Source organism: Geotrypetes seraphini, chromosome 1 (genome assembly GCF_902459505.1).
Source record: "Geotrypetes seraphini chromosome 1, aGeoSer1.1, whole genome shotgun sequence".
Classification (NCBI taxonomy): Eukaryota; Metazoa; Chordata; class Amphibia; order Gymnophiona; family Dermophiidae; genus Geotrypetes; species Geotrypetes seraphini.
In genome coordinates this window covers 376,017,589-376,039,523 of record NC_047084.1, presented here as the reverse complement: position 1 = coordinate 376,039,523, position 21,935 = coordinate 376,017,589, and the positions used below count along the sequence as shown (strand labels likewise).

The following is a 21,935-nucleotide window of genomic DNA, read 5'->3' as shown; positions in this document are numbered from 1 at the left end:
CTATGTTTATGTAACAGAATGTATGTTAGTGAGCTATTATGGCAATGAATGGTTAGAAAATCTAGGCCTGAAGACCCTACATGTGGGTCAAACTTAATACAATGCTGATAATTTCTATCCACCTGATACGCAGCATTATTTAAAAGGCCAGGAACAGCTCCTGGCCAGTTAAATAGCACTTAGCCAGCTTGGAGCTAATATTCAGTGTGAGTTGGCCACTAAATTTTTTTTTTTTTTTAAATTTAATTATTTATATACCACTTATATCCTAAGTGGTTTACATTCAGGTACTCTTATATTTCCCTATCTGTCCCAGCGAGTTCAAGCTCTATCTAGTGTACCTGGGGCAATGAGGACATTAAGAGACTTGCCCAGTGTCACAAGGAACAGTGAGGGATTTGAACCCACACCCTCAGGGTGCTAAGGCTCTAACCACTGCACCACACACTCCACACATATTAGCGCTTAGCAGCTAGCCTGGTCACCAACTATGATGCACATCAAAGAAAGTTTATCACCAATATTCACTGACTCACCAGTTAAGTTGAGTGGCCAGATAGATCCACATAAATATCAGGTCTATCTTTGGCCACAATAACTTAAGACAATTAGCCGGTGAATATCAGCTTAATTGGCTATGTTAAAAGCAGCTAAAGATAGACCAGAAATTTAATGCCAGTTGCCAGAAACGGCTGGCTATCTCCTGTGGTCTGAATATTGGGCCTCTATTAAGTTTTCGCTAGATCTAAGTGATTCAGTGGTGTTCAAGCAGGGGTTATTAGCTTCTATATGGGCAATCCAAAAATACTTTTCAAGTTCTGAGCAAGTTAACACTTAAAAGACCAAATGCTCCAAATTTCCCTAATTTCCCAGTTCTTGTATGAATTATTGCAGTGGTTCTTAAACTTGTCTTGGGGGAACCCCCAGCTAGTGGGGTTTTCGAGATATCCCTAATGAATATGTATGAGGCAGATCTGCATATAGTAGAGGAGAAGCATGCAAATCTGCCTCATACATATTCATTAGGGATATCTCAAAAACTTGACTGGCTAGGGTTCCACCAGGACAGGTTTAAGAACCAATGATTTATTGGCTTTATTTTGAATAGATAAAACAGAAATTCACTGTATACTAGAAGTGAAAATTATTGTTCTTGTCATACTCGGTCTTAAACAGTCCAATCAATATCTAATCCTACAGTGCTATAAGAGCCTTTTTTAGCCAATTTTCTGAAGTAAAGGAAGATATATGATAATGCTCAGTCTGTTGTCTGCGCGTCTCTAGCAACCTTTTTGTTTCATGTTCTATCTGCATAAAATATCTCAGGGCACTGGGCATGAACACACCCATAGGGATGGACTTAATGTATTTCAAGTCTGCACATTCATCAACACCACAAAGTTGTCTGAAACATCCCAGAAAGCAGACTAGGGTAAAAGGTTTTTGGAAATCCCCATTTCAGCTGCCTATCAGGATATCTGCTCTGGTCATTTAAGTCTGATCACTCACATACCAAGTATGTGTCAAGCAGGAGTGTCACTGATCTGCCTTGCTTGCTGGGAACTGATAAATATCACCTTTACAGCTTGTTTTACAAGCCATTGCCTATAAACTGAAGCAGTAATAGTTCCACAAGCATTAATATGTTTCCATTATTTAGAGAAGTGCTTCCCAACCCCATCTCCATGAATAGTTATGAGCTAAATTTGCATGCACAGCCTCTATTGTATGCAGATATCCCTCATGAATATTCACTGTGGGTGTCCTGATTGGCTGGGCTAAGTTGAGACTAGTGCTGCCCGATTCAGGGAAAAAAATTTAGATTCAATTCGATTCAGCCTATTGAATCGATTTTTCGATTTGATTCGATTTTCCTGCCCAATTGGATGTTTTTTAAAAACATCCTGGTGGGTTTATTTTATAGCCTCTTCACCCCCTTTGCCCTCTCTTAACCACACTGGCGCTGTGGTGTAAACAAAATAAACAAACAAAAAAAGACTTTTCCTCTCTCTGTTAAATCCTAACTCACGTTCGTGATCTAACACCAGCTCTGGCAGGATACACGTTTCAAATTGTTGTAATCACAAAACAGAAAATAAAATTCGTTTTTCTACCTTTTGTTGTCTGGTCATTATTCAAATCTTGTTGGTCCCAGGATCTGGTTGTCTTCTCATAACTTGCTTGCCAGGATCTCCTTCTTTCTTCTTTTTCTGTGCTAACCATCAATCTTCCATCTCTGTCCTCCCCTTCCGTTTTCCTTCCCTCTCCCAGAGGTCTGGCATCTTTCCTTTTTTTCGTCTCCATCCACAAATCCACCTTCTCTGAACTACCCTTTCAACCAGCATCGCTCCCTCCTTGCCCACCACCCCAGGATCCACCATCTCTCCTTTTCTGTTCCTTTCATCCCTAAATCCCATTGTCCACCATCTCTCTCCCTCTCCTCTGTTTTAGACCCATTATTTCTTCCCCCCAAAGTCCGGCATATGCACGTCTCTTTGAACCCCTTTCCCTCCCTCCCTCCCTCCCTCCCTCCATTCGTGTACTTCTACACCAGGCCCCCTTCCCTGAACGTCTGCACCCCTCTGTAGGCCTACACTCCACCCCTGAAGGCCTGAATGTCACTCCCTGAAGGCCTACACCCCACCCTTGAAGACCAGCCTGTCCCCCCTGAAGGCCTGCACCCCCCCCTTGGAAGGCATGTACCACCGCTCCTGAAGGCCTACACCCCACCCCTGAAAGCCTGCATGTCCCCCCCCTGAAGGCCTACACCCCACCCCTGAAGACCAGTCTGCACCCCCCCTGGAAGGCTGCATCCCCCCCAAAGGCAGGTACCACCCCACCCCCCCCAGAAGGCCTGCATCCCCTCCTGAAGGCCTACACCCCACCCCTGAAAGCCTGCATGTGTCCCCCCTGAAGACCTCACCCCACCCCTGAAGACCAGTCTGCACCCTCCCTGGAAGGCTGCATCCCCCCCGAAGGCCTGCACTCCCCCTGAAGGCCTGCCTGTCCCTTCTGAAGGCCTGCACCCCCCCCCCACGAAGGACTACACCCCCCTCCCCCCAGAAGGCCTGCACCAACCCCCATGAAGGACTACACCCCCTCCCCCCGGAAGGCCTGCACACCCCCCCCCCCATGAAGGACTACAACCCCCTTCCCCCCCGGAAGGCCTGTGTGTTTAATTTATCTAAATTCAGCAGCCTGCCCTGCAGAAGAAGATTGCTGGCTCTTGCGATCTTTGTAAGCTGCCATAGGTTGTCCGAGTTGTCTTCTCTCTGCTGCGGTCCTGCCCCTTCTCCTGGCAGAAGAGAGCCTGAAGTTCCAAAACTCCACGGGCTGAGGTAATAGCCACCAGGAAGATGGCCTTGATCGCAAGATCCATAAAGAACACCAAAGGCTCATACAGCGGATGAGCTAAAGAGCGGGGAACCAGAGTAAGATTCTAAGTGGGACAGGATAGGAACTTTCCTGCAGAAGCTCCAGGACACGAGAATTTGAAGGAAAACACCAGTCCACCACAAAATGTCATACAAGGCATCAGACATATAATCCACTCCCAAGAATATAAATTCCAAGTTACTAAGCACCACAATGGGCTAGATTCATAAAGCCTACCTTTACTGGGCCGATCCGTTTACGAGTCTTCTTGGGCGATTGATTCAGCAAGCCTCCTTATGCAAATTAATGCAATCAGAGGCACACCCCACAGTCACTGAATGTACTGCTGCAGAGCAATCGGGATGCATGCGCGGACCATTTTATTCTCCTGTAGATGATCCTGCGCATGCGTTGGCTCTCAGTACAAGAGGGGGAGGGAGAAGGGGGGATCGAGGAGGCTAGAGCCAAGGCTGTCAGTATAGGATGTGAAGGTTTCCGGGACAGGGGGCTCTCGGTTCCCAGGTCAGAGGACCGACCTTCAGCGTGGAAAGTATACTCCAGCAATTGAGATCAGCCAGGGCTGAGAAGTGCAGCTCCGCTTTTAACGAGTTAAAACCGTGGGTTAAAAACACGGGCTTGCAGAAAGCAGGGTGGCATGGCAGAATAGGGCAGAAAGGGAAGGGGAGAAGAGAGCAGGGTAGCATGGCGGAATAGAGGAGAGAGGCAGAGAGCTGGGCGCTTTTTTGATAGTTTCAGGGCTGTAGGGCTGGGATTTCAGGCAGAGAGCAGGACAGTCGGAAAGGAGGTGAGCGACTGGTCCCCAGCAGTCGCTTCTTTTGATCGGCCAGCCCAGTCAGTGTTCCTGAAGTATTTTGGGTGAATCGCTTCCTTCCTACATTTGCATGCCATTCCCCCTCATTTGCATGCGTAGATCAGATTGGGCAGGAATCGGATCGGGAGTAAGGTTAGTGAATGGGGGGCGGGGTCGCAAAGTGATCGCAAACCAATCGGTACACGATCAGTTTGCTTAGTGAATCTAGCCCTACGTCATGATCAGGGTGCAGCTTGGAATGGCATGCCTGAGCCATGAAGAAGAAGCCAATGCTGCCTAAACACCAGTGACTGTCAAATCAAACAGACGCTTAAGGACAAAATCCACAGAGGAGAAAAGTACGCTTGGTGATCTTCATCACTGAAGAATACACTTTTGGGGAAGCAAAGTACTTCTTAAAGGCATCCTCCAGGGAATAAAGCCGCTCCACGGCGCGAGCACAGCGCAAGGGACCCTCAGGAGTCTCTTCAATGTCCGTATGAATCCAAACTAGATCAGGAACATAAGAATAGCCTTACTGGGTCAGACCAATGGTCCATCAAGCCCAGTAGACCTTTCCCACGGTGGCCAATCCAGGTCACTAGTACCTGATCAAAACCCAAGGAGTAGCAATATTCCATGCTACCGATCCAGGGCAAGCAGTGGCTTCCCCCATGTCTTTCTCAATAACAGACTATGGACTTTTTCTCCAGGAATTTGTCCAAACCTTTCTTAAAACCAGCTACGCTATCCGCTCTTACCACATCCTCTGGCAACACGTTCCAAAGCTTAACTCTTCTCTGAGTGAAAAGAGAGGGATTGTGGCCTCTGGTCACTCATGAGGGAACATTCTGCAATGACAGGCAGCTCAGAAAGCAGCTTTAATGCCAGTAGAGGTTCAGAGATCAAATCCACAATAAGCCTATACCCCACCCCTGCCAATTGCTTGAAAAATCTGCGCACAGGAGGATCCTTCCCCAAATCAAGGGCTCTGCAATGATCAGGATCCTGGAGAACCGCCAGATCTGCAACTACGGTGCTCCCCTGTGAAAGCAGAGGTATGGAATGTGAATCTGGCACAACCGCAAGAACTATATGCATACCTGCCGGCACTCCCTAGGGGAGGCAAGAGAAAAGACCCTGGACCACAGTCGCAGGTGTCCCTGTGCCTGGCACGGAGGCCAGCAGAAGGGAGACAGGCAGAGACTGTTTTTTTTTTTTTTAATTATTCCTGACAAAGCATATCCAAGCCAAACAACTGTGGAGACTGATGTTACAGATGTAGCCTTTTATTTGATAAAGAGAGTCAATAAACCATCCACAACTTGAGGAAACCCAACACATGTTTCGACCTACGAGTCTTCCTCAGGGATCCAAGTGTGGTTTCTTCAAAAATATGTAGATATAAAACCATAAGAAAAAACCATTATCAACAAAATCAGGGGAAAATCCATCCTCCAGGCGGGAGCAAACGCCTGTGCTCCGGTTGGGGACTATTTGGATGATTTACCAGGTTTATCACCTGACACACGCTTATGTTTCACCATAGCATCATCTGTGTACTCCCCAGGGCCCCCTGCCCCCTGCCTCCACCCCACCCCCAACGACATCATTTTCACAGGAATCAGGACAGAAAGCACAAGAAAACCATCTACGGAGGTTAAAGACACCTAATCCGGGCGTGTTTCTCATCCCGCACGGGCTGTGCATCCGACAGCCATCTACCACACATGAGGCATGAATCCATAACATCATGCCTGGGTAGGTCATCTATGAAGCTTGCAAGTATAAAAAATAACTATAAAATCAAATCTGGAAAAATCCAAGATGGCCACTGAAGGCCTATTTTGACTAAAAAATAGCCTGGGAAAACTACAGAGAATCCTCAAAAATAGCAATTTTAGGATTTTAGAATTGTGGGTAGGGCATGCAGGGAAACCACCTAAAACTCTCTTTTTATAGACTCCCCAAAATTTCTAATTCAAGCTGTTAGCTTAGTACTCACAGAAACACTGCAGATGGAGCTAAAACAGCCCACAGTGAGATGCCATGCCTCAACTTGCTGGAAAGCTGAACTTTGAATCTTCTGACTGTTCCATCGGCCTGACTTCCACTCCTGGTCACCTCAGCCACCCTTGGACACACCGATCAGCACGCCTGGTGGAGGAACGCAGTCTGGCTCTGATCCCGGGCATGCTTCCATAGAACCACACAGCCTGCGCTCGACCCACTAGCGGACGAACCTGGGGTGAGCTAGCTCCCAAGGTTCCTGAGCCCCATTCTGATGTGCAGGCTGTCCAGAAGGCTTACTGACAAGAAGGGAACCCTCCAGAAACAGACTTTTTCCAAAGGTCTACAATCTCCCGTAATCGGAGCTGTCCCCATAGGGAACCTCCGCAGCACGAGGGCAAAAACTGCAAACGCAAATACTGAAATTACATGAAATAAAACACAAGCAGAAAAGACAAGCTCCTACTGCCTAGCTTTGTAGGAAGAAAGACTGATGTTTACAGAATCAGTGACAGTGATGTGGTATGAGGGGGAGGAGTTTAAGTCTCTAAAATTTGAGGCTTCCTACAAAGTCCTGGCAGGTAGACAGAAATAACCCACTGGTCCCAGAATAACGTGGGATTGTACAAGAAGCTGCTTTAGGTGAGGGATCAATGTAACACGCACTGAGCTTACTGGTGTGTCATTTCAATTTTATTGAATGTTTGTATTTTTATCTTGCTGTGAACCGCTTTGAACCTTTTTTGGCATAGCGGTATACAAAAAATAAATTATTATTATTAAAAATTACACTTTTTTGCTGTAAATGTACAGTCTCTTCATCTGTTAACCGTATAGAACTTCCATGGTAATGCGGTATACAAGAATAAAGTTGTTGTTATTATTATTATTATTATATCCTGCTATATTTCTGGAGTGCTAAAACCAGCTCTTACCTGTTTTGATGTGAGCTTGATCAGGGAACCCTCATAACCCTGAAAGCAATAAAATAAAGCTTTTAGCAAAAACATTATTGAACTCAAAAAGTAACCAAACTACAAATTGTAATCTCAGACACAGATATTCACAGGAAATATGCTTCTAACATTGAGAGTTAAATTCATAAATTGGTTTCTTTGAAAATTTTAGAGTGCCTAAATTTGTATTCAAAATTTCACTAAGCCCCTAAATTTAGGAGCACAAAAAGTAGGTGGTAACAGGGGAGGATTTAGGGCAGGGAAAGAATCTGGGAGCTCAGCACTGACTTTCAACAGGCTTAAATTTGTAAGCATAACTTTTAAGCTCCTAAATTAAGATGAATTTTCAGCTGAAAGGCTTCTAAATTTGCCTGAAAATAGGCACAAATTTAGAAGCTTAACTCAACATGTGATCTCTAGCCCTCCAACCTTCCCCTAGCACAGTGTATCGCAAACTGTGTGCCGCAGCACACTAGTGTGTCGCGAGATGTCAGGGAGGAGGAGAGGCGCCAGCCGACCGCCTACAGGACATGCCTCTCACAGAAAAGAGGCACATCCTGTAGGCCAGGGGTAGGGAACTCCGGTCCTCGAGAGCCGTATTCCAGTCGGGTTTTCAGGATTTCCTCAATGAATATGTATGAGATCTATTTGCACGCACTGCTTTCAATGCATATTCATTGGGGAAATCCTGAAAACCCGACTGGAATACGGCTCTCGAGGACCGGAGTTCCCTACCCCTGCTGTAGGCAGTCAGCTGGCACCAGTGCTTCTCCTTCTCTCCGCGCATCTTCCCTTCCAGCACTGGCAACTTAGGGCCCGTCTGGAGGGCCTTCCCGCATGCGTTAATGTGATGATGTCACGCATGCGCATGATATCATCATGCCAACATCCACGCACTTCCGGATGCCTTGAGCTGCAGCCACCACGTTTAGTGTGCAGTAGCTTGACAAAGTTTGCAAGACACTGCCTAGCAAAATGAAGCCAGCACTTCATGTATCAAGTAATTCCATGATATGTACCATGCTGACCTTGACTTTTTCTCACAAGATCCACTGGTAGCATATGATTAACACACAGTAGAAAGGGTCTTAAGGGAAGTATGAAGCATCTTGCTCTTACTACAAACCAGGGAATGAGACAGAGAATGGCAGCAAGATTTTCAAGTTTTTTGAGCCCGAAACAAGACCATGGTGAAAGTCATGGACTGCAGTGTTGGGAGCAAGCAAGAAGTGAAATCAGAATGAGAAGGAAGAAATATTGCAGTGCTATACATGTTAAGACTCATGACTAAAAAGTTCTTCCTGTGTAGAAACATTTTTTTTGCATAAAATACTCTACTCCATTCATAAGGCCCTCTAATCTTTATAAAGGTATTTTGAGTACACATGTACAGAATATAAGCATTACCTCTGCCGGGTCAGACCAGGGGTCCATTGTGCCCAGCAGTCCGCTCCCGCGCCGGCCCACCAGGTCAATGACCTGTAAGTGATCTTTTACCTAAACCTTTTATTCCCTAATCATTTAATATCATGTATAGTAATCCTCTATCTATACCCTTCAATCCCCTTCTCCTTCAGGAAATTATCCAATCCCTTTTTGAAACCCAATATCGTATTCTGTCCTATCACCTCTTCTGGAAGCGCATTCCAGGTGTCTACCACTCTCTGAGTGAAGAAGAACTTCCTAGCATTTGTTCTTAATCTGTCTCCTTTCAATTTTTCTGAATGCCCTCTTGTTTTTGTTGTCCCCCGCTAGTCTGAAGAATCTGTCCCTCTCCACCTTCTCTATGCCTTTCATGATTTTATAAGTCTCTATCATATCCCCTCTAAGTCTCCGCTTTTCCAGGGAAAAGAGCTCCAGCTTCTCTAGCCTTTCAGCATATGAAAGATTTTCCATGCCTTTTATCATCCTTGTTGCTCTTCTCTGGACCCTCTCAAATATCACCATATCCTTCTTAAGGTACGACGACCAGTATTGGACGCAGTACTCCAGATGCAGGTGCACCATCGCCCGATACAGTGGCAGGATAACTTCCTTCGTTCTGATCGTGATACCTTTTTTTTTTTTATATAATGCCCAACATTCTGTTCGCTTTCTTTGAGGCCGCTGCACATTGTGCTGCCGGTTTCATTGTTATATCCACCAATACCCCCAAGTCCTTTTCTAGGTTGCCTTCCCCCAATACCATCCGTCCCATCGTATAGCTATGCATCGAATTCCCTTTCCCTATGTGCAAGACTTTACATTTCTCTACATTGAAGCTCATCTGTCATTTTTTTGCCCACTCACTCAGTTTGTTCAGGTCTCTTTGTAGTTCTTTACATTCCTCAACAGTTCTAACCCTACTGGAGAGTTTTGTGTCGTTCACGAATTTTATAACTTCGCACTTCGTCCCTGTTTCCAGGTCATTAATGAATATATTGAACAGCAGTGGTCCCAGTACTGACCCCTGTGGGACACCACTCGTGATCCCTTTCAAGTCAGAGTAGTGTCCCTTTACTCCTACCCTTTGTTTCCTGTCCGCCAGCCAATTTTTGATCCATCTGTGCATGTCCCCTTCCACCCCATGGTTCCACAGTATCTTGTCTGGGCAGTTGTATCCTTACGCATACAGACACTCATAACATTGACAGACTCTTGCGTACACGACGTACATGTCATCTTTTCCAGTATTTACTTACAAAGGGAATTTTTACAAATAAAGTAAAATTCTGGAATCTCTCATGGCACACCCAAAATTTATTTGGGGAAGTTTGAGAGACACTGTTGTATTGTAAATACATGCACTCATCCATAGGCACAATGGCTCAACTGTGGGAGGATAATAGAGTACAGGACTTTTCAGTCTTGGCAGATGAATATGGATTACAATTTCAAGATCTATTTAAATATCACAAACTTAGATACTTTATACAAAGAAAGCTAGCGAAGAGCTAATTTTTGCCTGAGACTAACTTGGAAAAAGCTTTATGCTTGAGGACCAAAAGAGGTGGAATATCATGTCTCTACCAAGCTCTATTGGAGCGACATTTTCCTATCCAATATAGCATGAATATGTGGGAGAAGGACTTGCGTCAAACCTATGATCCTATATCTTGGCGGAAAATATTCCACAATTTATTGAAGATATCTATTTCTAGCAGAATAATGGAAAATGGATTTTAAATCCTTTATAGATGGTACTATACCCCTGTGAAGCTTCAAAAAATATGTTTAAAACAACCCCTCCAATCCCCCGAATTGTTGGCATCGGTATAGAGGTCATGGCACCTTTTACCACATGTGGAGGGAATGCCCTACAGTTCAATCATATTGAAAAATGGTGTTGGAAACAATACAGTGTTTTGTAAATTTGGTACAGCTAAGACTCATCTACATTTCAACACTCACTCACAAATTAGTCACACATATATTGGTTGTTGCAAAACTTATTGTCACAATATTGGAAAAGAGCCGATATACTGACTATGGAGGCAATATTATATCAAGTGAACTTTCTATGCTTGATGTCCAAAATGACTGCACAAAAAAATAGACAATTACAAAAATTTAGAAAAATTTGGCAATTTTATATATACACTGGAGACAATTTAAAGTTTAAATTATGTTAATATTTGAAGAGGTCTGAGGGGGCACATTTTATTATATACAAACCATTCTGAGGAGAGAAAGCTATATCATAAGGGGAGAGGGAATTCAGCAATATATCAGGTTATACCAAAATAGTTCAATTTGTACAATGATAAGATGTTTCTCTGGCAAGTAGTACAAGCAGTGTTAAACTATGGATTGTGTTCTCAGTTACACCTGATTGTACTATGGTTGTAATAATAATTTCAATAAGTAAAATTTAAAAAAAAATCTCCTGGAGTGGATGTATATCCTGGAGAGTTCTATAAAATGTTAACTCCACAGATTTGTGGACCACTCTTGGCCTATTTCAATACTGCAGTGCAATAGAGACGCTTTTCTCATTTTTCCAATGAAGCTCTTAAAGTTTTACTTCAAAAACTGGAGAAATCAGGCAGTGAACCAGATTCCTTTCATCCTATTTCGTTTCTGAATGTAGATTTCAAACTGCTTGTGCGAATCCTTGCAGATAGGGTGTCGGCACACTTGGCTGAGGTTATCCACTAAGACCAAGTGGGATATGTGAAGAGGCGCCAGTCTGTCATTAATGTTCAGAAAGCTTTGCTGGCTTTGGCTTATAGTCGGCATCACCAGATTCCTCTGTTATTGGCCAGCCTCGATGTTTCCAAGGCTTTCGATTGAGTTGGCTGGACATTTATGTTCCACACTATTTCACATAAAGGCTTTAGAGTGATGGTTTCTTGAAGCTATACATACACTATATTCCCAACCTACAGCTTTTTTACTAATTAATAGGAGGAAGTCAGATTCCTTTCCAATTGCACGAGGTACACGAAGTGCCCCTTGTCTCCTCTCTTATTTCTTCTTATGTTGGAACCTTTGTTATGTAGTCTAAGAGTGGAGGGGGAGGTTAAGGGCCTTTCCTTAGGAGGCTCTACTTTAAAAACGTTAGTGTTTGCAGAAGACCTCTTGCTTTTGCAACTTGGACAATGGATCTTGGACAGACTATTAATGTAGAGTGGTTTTTTGTTGGATGAAAAGACATTGCAGCTCATACAATATAAAATCATAAGGAGGCTATGTTCTCACAGAAGGGCGTGCCTGCTAAGGTTTAACTTCTACAGATCACTGTTTACGCTGTGGTTACCATGCCTCAACTCTGGGGCATCTACCATAGTCTTCTTGTATTGGACCCAGGTCCTTGGTTTTATAGAAAAGATATGGTCAGTAAAACCAATTGTCTCTTAAATTGTTATATGGTGTTTACCACTGGCCATGCCTTCCACGAAAGGGTTTAACATAGTAAATGACAGCAGATAAACATAACAATTTTTTTTTTAATATACCGCATAAGTCTTATAGTTCAAAGCGGTTTATAGGATTTAAAAAAAACAAGGCAACAGAAATATTGCAAATAATAACATCAAGTAAGACAAATTAAAACTTATAGCAATGGAAAAGTAAGGATGGAAAGGAATGGGAGAGTTTACTCGATAATGAGGAAAAAGAAGTTATTAAATTAGGATGATTAATTTGAGAAGAGGAATGTTTTTTTAAGAGTTTTCTAAAATTTATTTATTTAATTCGTTTTCTATCCCGTTGTCCCCAAAGAGCGCAGAGCGGGTTACAGGTTAAACATACATAATATCAGTACAAGATTACAATGCAAGTTTTCATCCTAGTTGGCACATACATATTAGGTGTAGTTATCCTTATGTGACACAGACTGGTTCGGTTACCAATATACAATTCTTTGCAGTCCATGGATCAAGGACAGGGGGGTCAGATGAAGAAGTGTGTTTTTATTGCTTTTCTCAAGTTGAGGAGACCTTCAAGAGATCTGATCTGCGATGCAGTCTGCCCAACTTTCATGCTCATTATGCATTCATGTATAAAATTGTCTTTTCTTTAACATTTTTGGGCAATAGACCATAGAAGTCTGCCCGGTACTGTCATTAGGTTCCCACTGCTGGAGTTGCCATTGAAACCCACTCCAGCCTATCCTAACCATCCTGTCAATGGAGCTTCTATCAAAGCCCTCCCCAGCCCATCTTAAACCAAATCACCATATATGGGACACAGACATGCAGGATTGCCCAGTACCAGCCTTAGTTTTGTTTTATACCATTCATTTTCTACTTAGAGATCCTCTGTGTTCATCCCATGCTTTTTTGAATTCCATCACTGTTTTCATCTCTACCACCTCCCCGGGAGGGCATTCCAGGCATCCACCACCCTGTCCGTGAAAAAGAATTTCCTAACAGTACTACTAAGTCTGCCACCCCGCAACCTCATGCCCTCTAGTTTTACTATTTTCCTTTTTCTGTAAAAGATTTGTTTCTATATTAATATATTTCAAGTATTTAAATGTCTGTATCATATCTCCCCTGTCCCTCCTCTCCTCAAGAGTATACATATTCAAGTCTTCCATTCTCTTCTTGTACGTCTTTTGGCACAAGCCCCACACCATTTTCGTTGCATTTCTCTGGACCGCTTCAAGTCTTTTTACATCCTTAGCCAGATAGGCCTCCTAAACTGAACACAGTATTCCAGCTGGGGCATCACAACGACCGGTACAGGGGCATCAACACTTCCTTTCTTCTGCTGGTTGTGTCTCTTACTATACAGTCCAGCATCCTTCTGGCTACAGCCACAATTTTGTTGCACTGTTTCAATGCCTTCAGATCCTCAGACACTAACACCCCAAGGTCCCTCTCCCCATCCATACTTAACAGCCTCTCACTTTTCAGCACATTCAGTTCCCTCAGATATCTACTCCCCAACTGCATCACTCTGCACTTCTTCGCACTGAATTTTAGTTGCCAAACATTTGACCACTCTTCTATCTTTTGCAGATCTTTTTTCAAGTTTTCCACTCCCTCCAGGGTGTCCACTCTATTACAAATCTTGGTATCATCCACAAAAAGGCAAACTTTTCCTTCTAACCCTTCAGCAATGTCACTCACTAATATATAATGAAAAAAATCAGACCCAACCCCGATTCCTGTGGCACTCAATTACTCACCTTTCCTTCCTCCAAGCAAATTCCATTAACCACCACCCACTAGCTTCTGTCCATCAAACCAATTTCTAATTAAAGAATGACATAGTGGTTGTTACCCGCGGCTAGCCGCAGGTAACCCGCCAAAACGGTAACAAAAAAGTCACCGCGAGTACGGGGACAAGGCCATTCACTGCCCCATGGTGCGGCGAATGGTCTTATCTCCGCGCGGTAAATGAGCGTGCGGTCCAGCAGCCCCCTCTCTCCCACCATCCGTCTGACCGTGCATCTCCCTCCCTCCCTTTCCCTTACCTTCTCTTCATGGCGATTTCTATACGGCTATCCATTGTATTGCAGCCGGAGCCTTGAAGTCGCGTCACGTGTGGCTGCTGGAAAAGTCTCCTCTGATGCAACTTCCAGTTTCCAGCAGCCAACGCAACACGACTTCAAGGCTCGGGCTGCAATACAATGGATAGCCTTATACATATCACCACAAAGAGAAGGTAACGGGAAGAGAGGGAGGGATATGCATGGCTGGCTGGTGGGAGGGAGCTGCTGAACTGTGTGAAGGGTGCTGGTGGTGGGGGGATGGAGAGGAGAAGACGCTGAAGCAGCCTGAAGGGAACTGGGGAAGAGAGAGTGGGCAGAAGACGCTGGAAAGGAAATGGGGAAGACAAGAGTGGGCAGAAGACGCTGGAAGGGTAATGGGGAAGACAAGAGTGGGCAGAAGACGCTGGAAGGGAAATGGGGAAGACAAGAGTGAGCAGAAGACGCTGGAAGGGAAATGGGGAAGACAAGAATGGGCAGAAGACAGAGATGCCAGACTATGGGGGGAGTGGAGGGAAGAAGATGGGTGCCAGACCAAATGGGAGGGGTTGAAGGGAGAGGCACAGGAATTGAATGAGAAGATGAGGAAAGCAGAAACCAGACAATAAAGGTAGAAAAAAAATTTCTATTTATTTACTTTTTTTTTTTTTTTTGCTTTTGAGTATAGTAATATATTAGTTGTGCTGATAAAAAATTTATAAACAAAGCTCTGCCAGATGAACATCTCTTTCTCTCCTTCAGCAGCTAGAACTTTGATTTATAAGGAAGGAATAAGGTAAATATTGCAGTACTGAGGCTTGTATGGATGCTGCAGGGACGGGGCGGTGAAGGGGACGGCGGGGACGGGGCAGTGAAGGGGATGGTGGTCCGGGGCAGTGACGGGGACATAATATTTCCCCGTGTCATTCTCTATTTCTAACCCTTTTATCAATGGTTTGTGCTGGCATTGCTGAGGATGATCCTATTCCAATGCCTTTCATCTGAACCTCCTTCACTTCAATTGTGGTAGGTGCAAATGATTAATATTTTATCCCTGGAATGCCACAAGATTTCCGATATGACCTCTCCCCCGGGAGTTGCATTTCAATCTAGTTGGGAACTATTTTGGAACACATTTACCTCAAGGGCTAGAAGTCATTTGTTAAACGGGTAATTCGGTAGTCCCTCTGGTATGGGTGTGGGTGGGAGGGTGGTACATTTGGTGTATACAATGTAATAGATAAATAGAATGAATCACTAATACGGACTAGAGACAGAATATCCTCAGTATTTTGTAATTTATCTATTGGTTTTCTGTATTATCTGTTCAATAAAAATGATTGAAACATAAACGACTGGAATCATCTTTTGCTCCATGCCTCTTCATCCAGACCTATAGTTAAGAATGCTTTTATTGGTTTAAGTTAGGCACCAGCTTTGGACACTGACCGGCTGATTGACTGTTGATTCCCTTTCCTTATGTGTTTCTTTTTTCTGCTTTATAAATTGTAGCTTTTTATTCTTGTATATGTTGTATTTGTTGGTTATTACTGTATTTCCTTACTGATTACGAATTTTATTTTTGCTTCACGTTTTATATTTCCCCTTTTTAACTTTGTGTACTGCTGAGCTAACCGTGTGGGGTTTGAACAATATATTTAGTTGTATAAATAAATAAGTAACAGCCACTTCATTCCCCAACTCTCGAACCAACTCCCCCCTCAACTCAGACTACAGAACTCACTAATAACATTCCGGAAAATGGTAAAGACCCTCCTCTTCAACTAAAGGTCACCCTCAGTCTACACCCAACCCCCTTAAACCCCACCTCTACCCTTCTTTCTCCATTCTAATCTTCTACCTAAATTTCTGTATAGTCCACTCTCAGACTATACTCAAATAACTTGTATCTAAACTAAACTACTTATATTTAACTTACTGTTCTTAATTTGCTGTATAGTCCCTATATCTAAACTGCTGCACAGTCTCGTATGTCCAAGTATTTAAATCTACTGTATAATCTTGTATGTCCAATTCACTCCATTGTGAATGTTTACTTGTAAACCGTTCTGAGCTACTGGGAGGACGGGATAAAAATCTAAATAAATAAACAGAATTTTCTGCCTCATCCTTTCTAAACACTGTTGCTACTGTGAATCATCTGGAGAAAAGACCCTATGTTCTCCTTGGTCCAACTTTACCTGCCCTCCGAGACAAAACAGTAAAATCAAACGCACTCTTCACACTATGATGTCTGAAACGTGTTTTAGGTGCTTGTTGCTTTATATAAATCCAATAAAGTCAAATCATAATGGAAGCTGTAAACAATGCCCTTCTTCCTCAATCAGATGATGTATGAAATTTAACATAGCTATTTGTGAATGGATACTCTTGCTTTTATTTGCAGTGTAACTGTACTGCGGAGAACCAACTTTTGATCCGAACTGCTTTGGGAGATGCCCCTGAGGTTGCCCCTGATGAAGGACACGAAACGGGGCTCTGTAGGGCAATCAGCTGGCACCCCGCATGATATAACAAACAGCGGTTTGCAGATAAGTTCCTGTTTTCCAGCCATTTCATTAAGGGTTTAAAATTCACCAGGCTTTATATTTCTCAGGAGCTTTTTCACCAATGTCATTTAAAAGCATTGTTGAATTGTTGATTTATTTATTTCAATCCTATTTAAATTTAATTCTCCACACTATATAGACTCCAGGGTTTTGGGCAATTGATAACAATTTTTGCATAGTCTAAAGAGAAAAAGAAAAAAAGCGGTTAAAAAAAACCAAAATCTTTTGTACAATGAATTACAGATTTTTAGATTAGCCCACAGAGTGTTTTAAAATGATGTGAGTGGGTAATGTCTGCCAAGCACGTTGGTGCATTTGGTGGTGTTGAACCCTGGTGAACTCGGATAAAACTTTCCACACGAGTTCCCACTTACTGATATAAACCTCTGTTTACAACTTCCAAACAAACATTTGGTATAAGGGGCTCAGTTAGCCCAAAACCCTTCAGGTGTCTGGAGAATAGAGAGCAGATCTGGGTTTTGGAGTTTCAATTCATTTTAACCCCTCCCATTTAGAGTAAGGCTCTTATTTCTAGTATTGTCTATATTTGTGTACAGTAAAGAAGAAAAATGCATGGTAAGCCTTAATCTGAGTCATTTCAGTTTTTATCTGAACTTAAAAAGCTAAAACTGAATCAATAAAAAGATCCAAGACCGATCGTTGATATTACAAAAAACAAAAGGTGTGTCTAACTGAGATCAAGCTATTGATGCACTGGCAACTTTAAAACATTCCTCAGTGGTGAACAGGCCATCAAATGGTATTTCTTTTGGCTTATGTGATCTTTCTTATCTGTGACAAAGCAGCATCTGCCTGAGGCAGCAAATATTATTGTTAGAACATTTCCAGTGCATTTTTTCTTAATTCTAATAGTCTGTGAAAATATACTATGGGGTTCATAATCAAAAAAAAACCAAAAACGTCTAAAAAGTGTCCTAAATGGCTACTTGGACGATCAAAAAGCCCGATTTTCTTAGTACCCATAACCAAAGCTGGTTTTTAGACATATCTAAAACCAGCTTAGGCCTTTCCCCTGACTCTAAACGCACAGAGAGAAAAGAGGCGTGTTTAGAGGGGAAAGGGCGGGAGGTGGGCCGACCTAGACCTAGGCGTGCAGCAGGTATAACCAAAACCGTAGGCAGGTTGCCTAGTCAGCACTTATACCTTTTTGACTTAGACGAAGTCGAACCAGGTCTAAGTGCCGAAAAAGGTGCCGCTGAGCTGATGGCCGCTAGCAACTTACCCACCAGAACCATTGCGGCAGAAGGAGATGATGGCATCACGGTAGGGGAGATGAGCCATCTCTCCTGCCGCGATACATCACCCCCCTCCCCACACACACACAACATTGGGGCAAGAGGGAGCCCAAGCCCTCCTTCCCCACGGCACCGCGGCACCCCTGACGATATCGGGGCAAGAGGGAGCCCAAGCCCTCTTGCCCCGGCGATCATGACCCCCCCCCCCCCCCGCCGAGTACGATCGGGCCAGGAGTGAGCCCAAGCCCTCCTGGCCCCGGCGACACCCCCCCCCCCGACTCGATATGGCCAGGAGGGAGCCCAAGCCCTCCTGAACCCGGCGACCCCCTACCCCCCACCCCACTACAATACGGGCAGGAGGGCCACACAACCCACCTCCCCCCAACGACCGCCCCCCCGAACCCCTGATCGGCCCCCCCCTGCCGACCCGCAACCCCCCTTGGCTGACCCAACAACCCCCCACCCCCACCCCCACCTTCCCCGTACCTTCAACTTTGGCCGGACAGACGGGTGCCATGCCCGCCCGTCTGGCAGGCCAGCTGGGTCCAGAATAGGGCCGGATTGGCCCAGGTGGCAGAAACCCCGCCCAGAGGAGGAGCCTATGGCTCCCGGGCCTATTCTGATTGGCCCAGGTGCCTCAGGCCCCACCTGTGGGCGGGGTTTCTGCTGCCTGGGCCAATCCAGCCCCATTCTGACCCAAGGGATCCCTCCTGCCCATATTGTAGTGGGGAGTGGGGGTGAGGGGTCGCCGGGGCAAGGAGGGCTTGGGCTCCCTCCTGGCCATATCGAGTCGGGGGTGTCGCCGGGGCCAGGAGGGCTTGGGTTCCCTCCTGGCCATATTGAGTCGGGGGGGGGGGTCGCCGGGGCCAGGAGGGCTTGGGCTCCCTCCTGGCCATATCGAGTCGGGGGGGGGGGTTGCCAGGGCCAAGAGGGCTTGGGCTCCCTCCTGGCCCGATCGCACTCAGCAGGGGGGGGGAGGAAAGGGCACGATCGCTGGAGTAACAGGGCTTGGGCTCCCTCCTGCCTTGATGTCGTCGGGAAGGTCGGGGGTGCCGCAGGGCAAGAGGGCTTGGGCTCCCTCTTGCCCCGATGTCTTCGGGGGGTGCCGTGGGTGCCCGGGTCAGGGGGGCTTGGGTTCCCTCCTGCCCCGATGTTGTGTGTGTGTGTGGGGGGGGGGGGGGGGTTGGTGTGGACTCTGTAACCGGTGTTGTTTTTGACAGACACCGGTTACAAAATCCAGCTTTTAGGCGAAGGACTGGCTCCTCCTTCGCCTAAAAGCCCTTGTGTTGGACGTTTTGGACTTTTGCGTTTTTTTTGGTTCATTATGGGGTATAAGTGTAGACGTCATGGGGGTGTACTTGTAGACATAGTGGTTGGCTGGGCGTTTAAACAGCTGAAGGTAGAGGCAGGCCATAATCAAAACAAGGATGTTTGTTTTGGTTATGGACACTTTCCCTGCTTCTGCTTTCAACGTTTAAGGCCTTAGACCAAAAAGGGACTTAGACGGTTTTTTTGATTATGCCCCTCCACGTTAAGATGATCACTTTCTAAGGGAAAGTATCTCAACATGGGTTATGTTTAAATGATTTTTATTATTCCAGCAGTAAGAAGCAAATACAAACAGTAGTACCATTCAGGAAATAACATTTTCAACAATATAATCAGTTCCCCTCCCATCCCCCCCTCTCCTCCCCTCCCCAAGAATCCATGGCCAGTCCAACAGCTGAGAGTGGGAATAAAATCTTAAAGATTCAAAAGTCTACTGCGAGCACGCGGTGTGAGGTCCCGCCAGAAGTGCTCCCACACCTGACAAAACTTGCAACCCGGGCCAAGAGTCTAGTCTCCCACCATGCGTCTCTCCATAACGCCCTCGGTTGCGGAAGCCATCGCCTTCCCCAGAGCTATGTGGTATATAGGCCAAGATGTCTCCAAAACTGTTGGATTGCGGGGCAGGCCCAAAACATGTGACTCAAAGATGCGTGAGCCTGATTGCATTTCGGGCAAGAATGCGACGCAGTAATCCCCATCCGGGCTGCACGTTCCGGTGGAATGTAAAGTCTAAGAACAATTTTCAATTGCATTTCCCAGTGAGTAATATTGGGTGACACCTTCTGAATGTTCTTCAGGACCCGTTGTAACTGTTGAGCAGTCAACTGGCAATGCAAGTCCTCAGCCCACGCTTTCGCTAATATATCCAGATTCGTACTTGGTTGGCAATCCAGGATCCCCACAATATGAAATCGTAGAGGAATCCTCTGTTGGGCTGAAAGGCTGAAGTGTTCCGAAAGCGCCTCCCTGCAGACTTCAGTAAGGGCAACCACTGGGAGGGACTGAACATAGTGACGGATCTGGTAATAGGCGAAGAGATCATTAGCCTGTAGGTCAAAAGTTCGTTGCAGCTCGGCAAATGTGGCCAGGCTCCCCTCCTCTGAAAACAGGTGAAAAAGATATTGTAGACCTTGTGCTTGCCACCTAAGAAAGGTGGCATTTTGCATGCCTGGCTGGAAAGCTCCATTGCCCTGTATATGCAAATATAAAGACACCCTAGAAGACAATTTGGCTGTTTTACAGACCCATCTCCATGTCCTTCTGGCCAGCGTAAAAATGGGGTAGTGAGACACCAAAGGACGCATCCTCGGATCCGCCACATGTAGAAAATAGTTCACATGGAATGGAGCCAGCAAAGATAACTCCAGTGGTGTAGCAGAAAAATCAGATGTTCCTCTAAACCAATCATTAATATGTCTCATCTGACAAGCCATAGCATACCAACGTACATTTAATAAACCATAGCCCCTCCTATCCCTGGGCAGACACATCCGTAGCAAGGGCATACGTGGTCGCTTACCACCCCATTGAAAACGCTGTAGCTCTTTCGTTAAACGAATGTTATGGGCATGGGACAGCAGCAGAGGTAAAACCTGAAAGCGATATAACCATTTGGGAAAGAGCACCATATTAAAAAGGGCTACCCGGCCCGCCACCGATAAGGGAAAAGTGGACCAATTCTTTAGATGTTATGAGGTGTCTTGGAGCAATGGGGTGATATTGCTGGTGTACAGGGTCATAAGGTCTCGGGTGATCTGTACCCCCAAATAGCGAATTGAAGTCTGAGCCCACGTAAATGGGAAGTGACCGCTCCATGTCTGTTGTAGTGTCATGGGGCTAGCTAGGGCCATAGATTTCTGGCAGTTCAACGTAAATCCCGAATAAAATTTGATTTCGTCAAGCGCTTGCAATAAATATCGAACAGAGTGAGCGGGGTCAGTTAGCAAAAATAATAGGTCATCTGCAAAGGCCAACACTTTGAGTGAATGAGTCCCGAAGTCCACACCCACTATGTCGGGGTCCTGAGACACTGTGCGAAGAAAGGGTTCGAGGTACAATAGAAATAAGAGGGGTGACAGGGGACAGCCCTGTCGAGTTACCCTCTCAATAGGTATTGGGTCAGTAATAATGTCATTGACAAGTAGTCTTGCTGTTGGAGTGGAATATAAAGTGAGTAATGCCGAGGCGAACCAGCCAGATATCCCCATACAATTTAACACTTCAAAGAGGTACGTCCAATTGACCTGGTTGAACGCCTATGCCGCATCCAAACTGAGTAGAAGCATAGGAGTGTGATGGAATTGCGTGTGCGCTAAGGCTATCAATGCTTTACGTACGTTATGTACTGCTTGTCTACCCTGTACAAAGCCGACTTGTGTGGATGCAATCATATCGGGGAGAAGGGTCGCTAATCTATCAGTTAAGATTTTGGACAGAATTTTGATGTCTACATTCAGCAAAGAAATTGGGCGATAGGACTCAGGAGCAGAACTGTCTTTGCCAGGCTTCAATATCAACGTGATTAAAGCCTCATTCGCTTCTCCAGGGAAATGTTCATCCTGGATTACCTGGGAGTAATAGTCCCTTAAAAAAGGACTAAGCTGCCCTGAGAGCAGTTTATAAAATTCTGCCGTAAAGCCATCCGGCCCTGGAGCCGAAAAATTTTGTTGATTGTGGATAGCTTTATGTAGTTCTTTAGGGGTGATGGGTGCATTAAGAAACCTAACATCC

At 45.0% G+C, this 21,935-nt stretch overlaps 1 protein-coding gene across 7 annotated transcripts in view; it reads right to left on the bottom strand.

Moving 5' to 3' along the window:
- The window catches only part of RBPMS (RNA binding protein, mRNA processing factor), a 572,887-nt gene that overhangs the window by 281,316 nt on the left and 269,636 nt on the right, over positions 1 to 21,935 (bottom strand). For all 7 annotated transcript variants that reach the window (XR_004536566.1, XR_004536565.1, XR_004536564.1 and 4 more), the window contains one exon: positions 7,132 to 7,170. Coding sequence is in view for 4 of the 7 variants with exons in the window: in XM_033915619.1 (XP_033771510.1) it covers positions 7,132 to 7,170 (39 nt within the window). In the remaining 3 variants the exon portion in view is untranslated. The remainder of the gene's footprint in view (positions 1 to 7,131; positions 7,171 to 21,935) is intronic.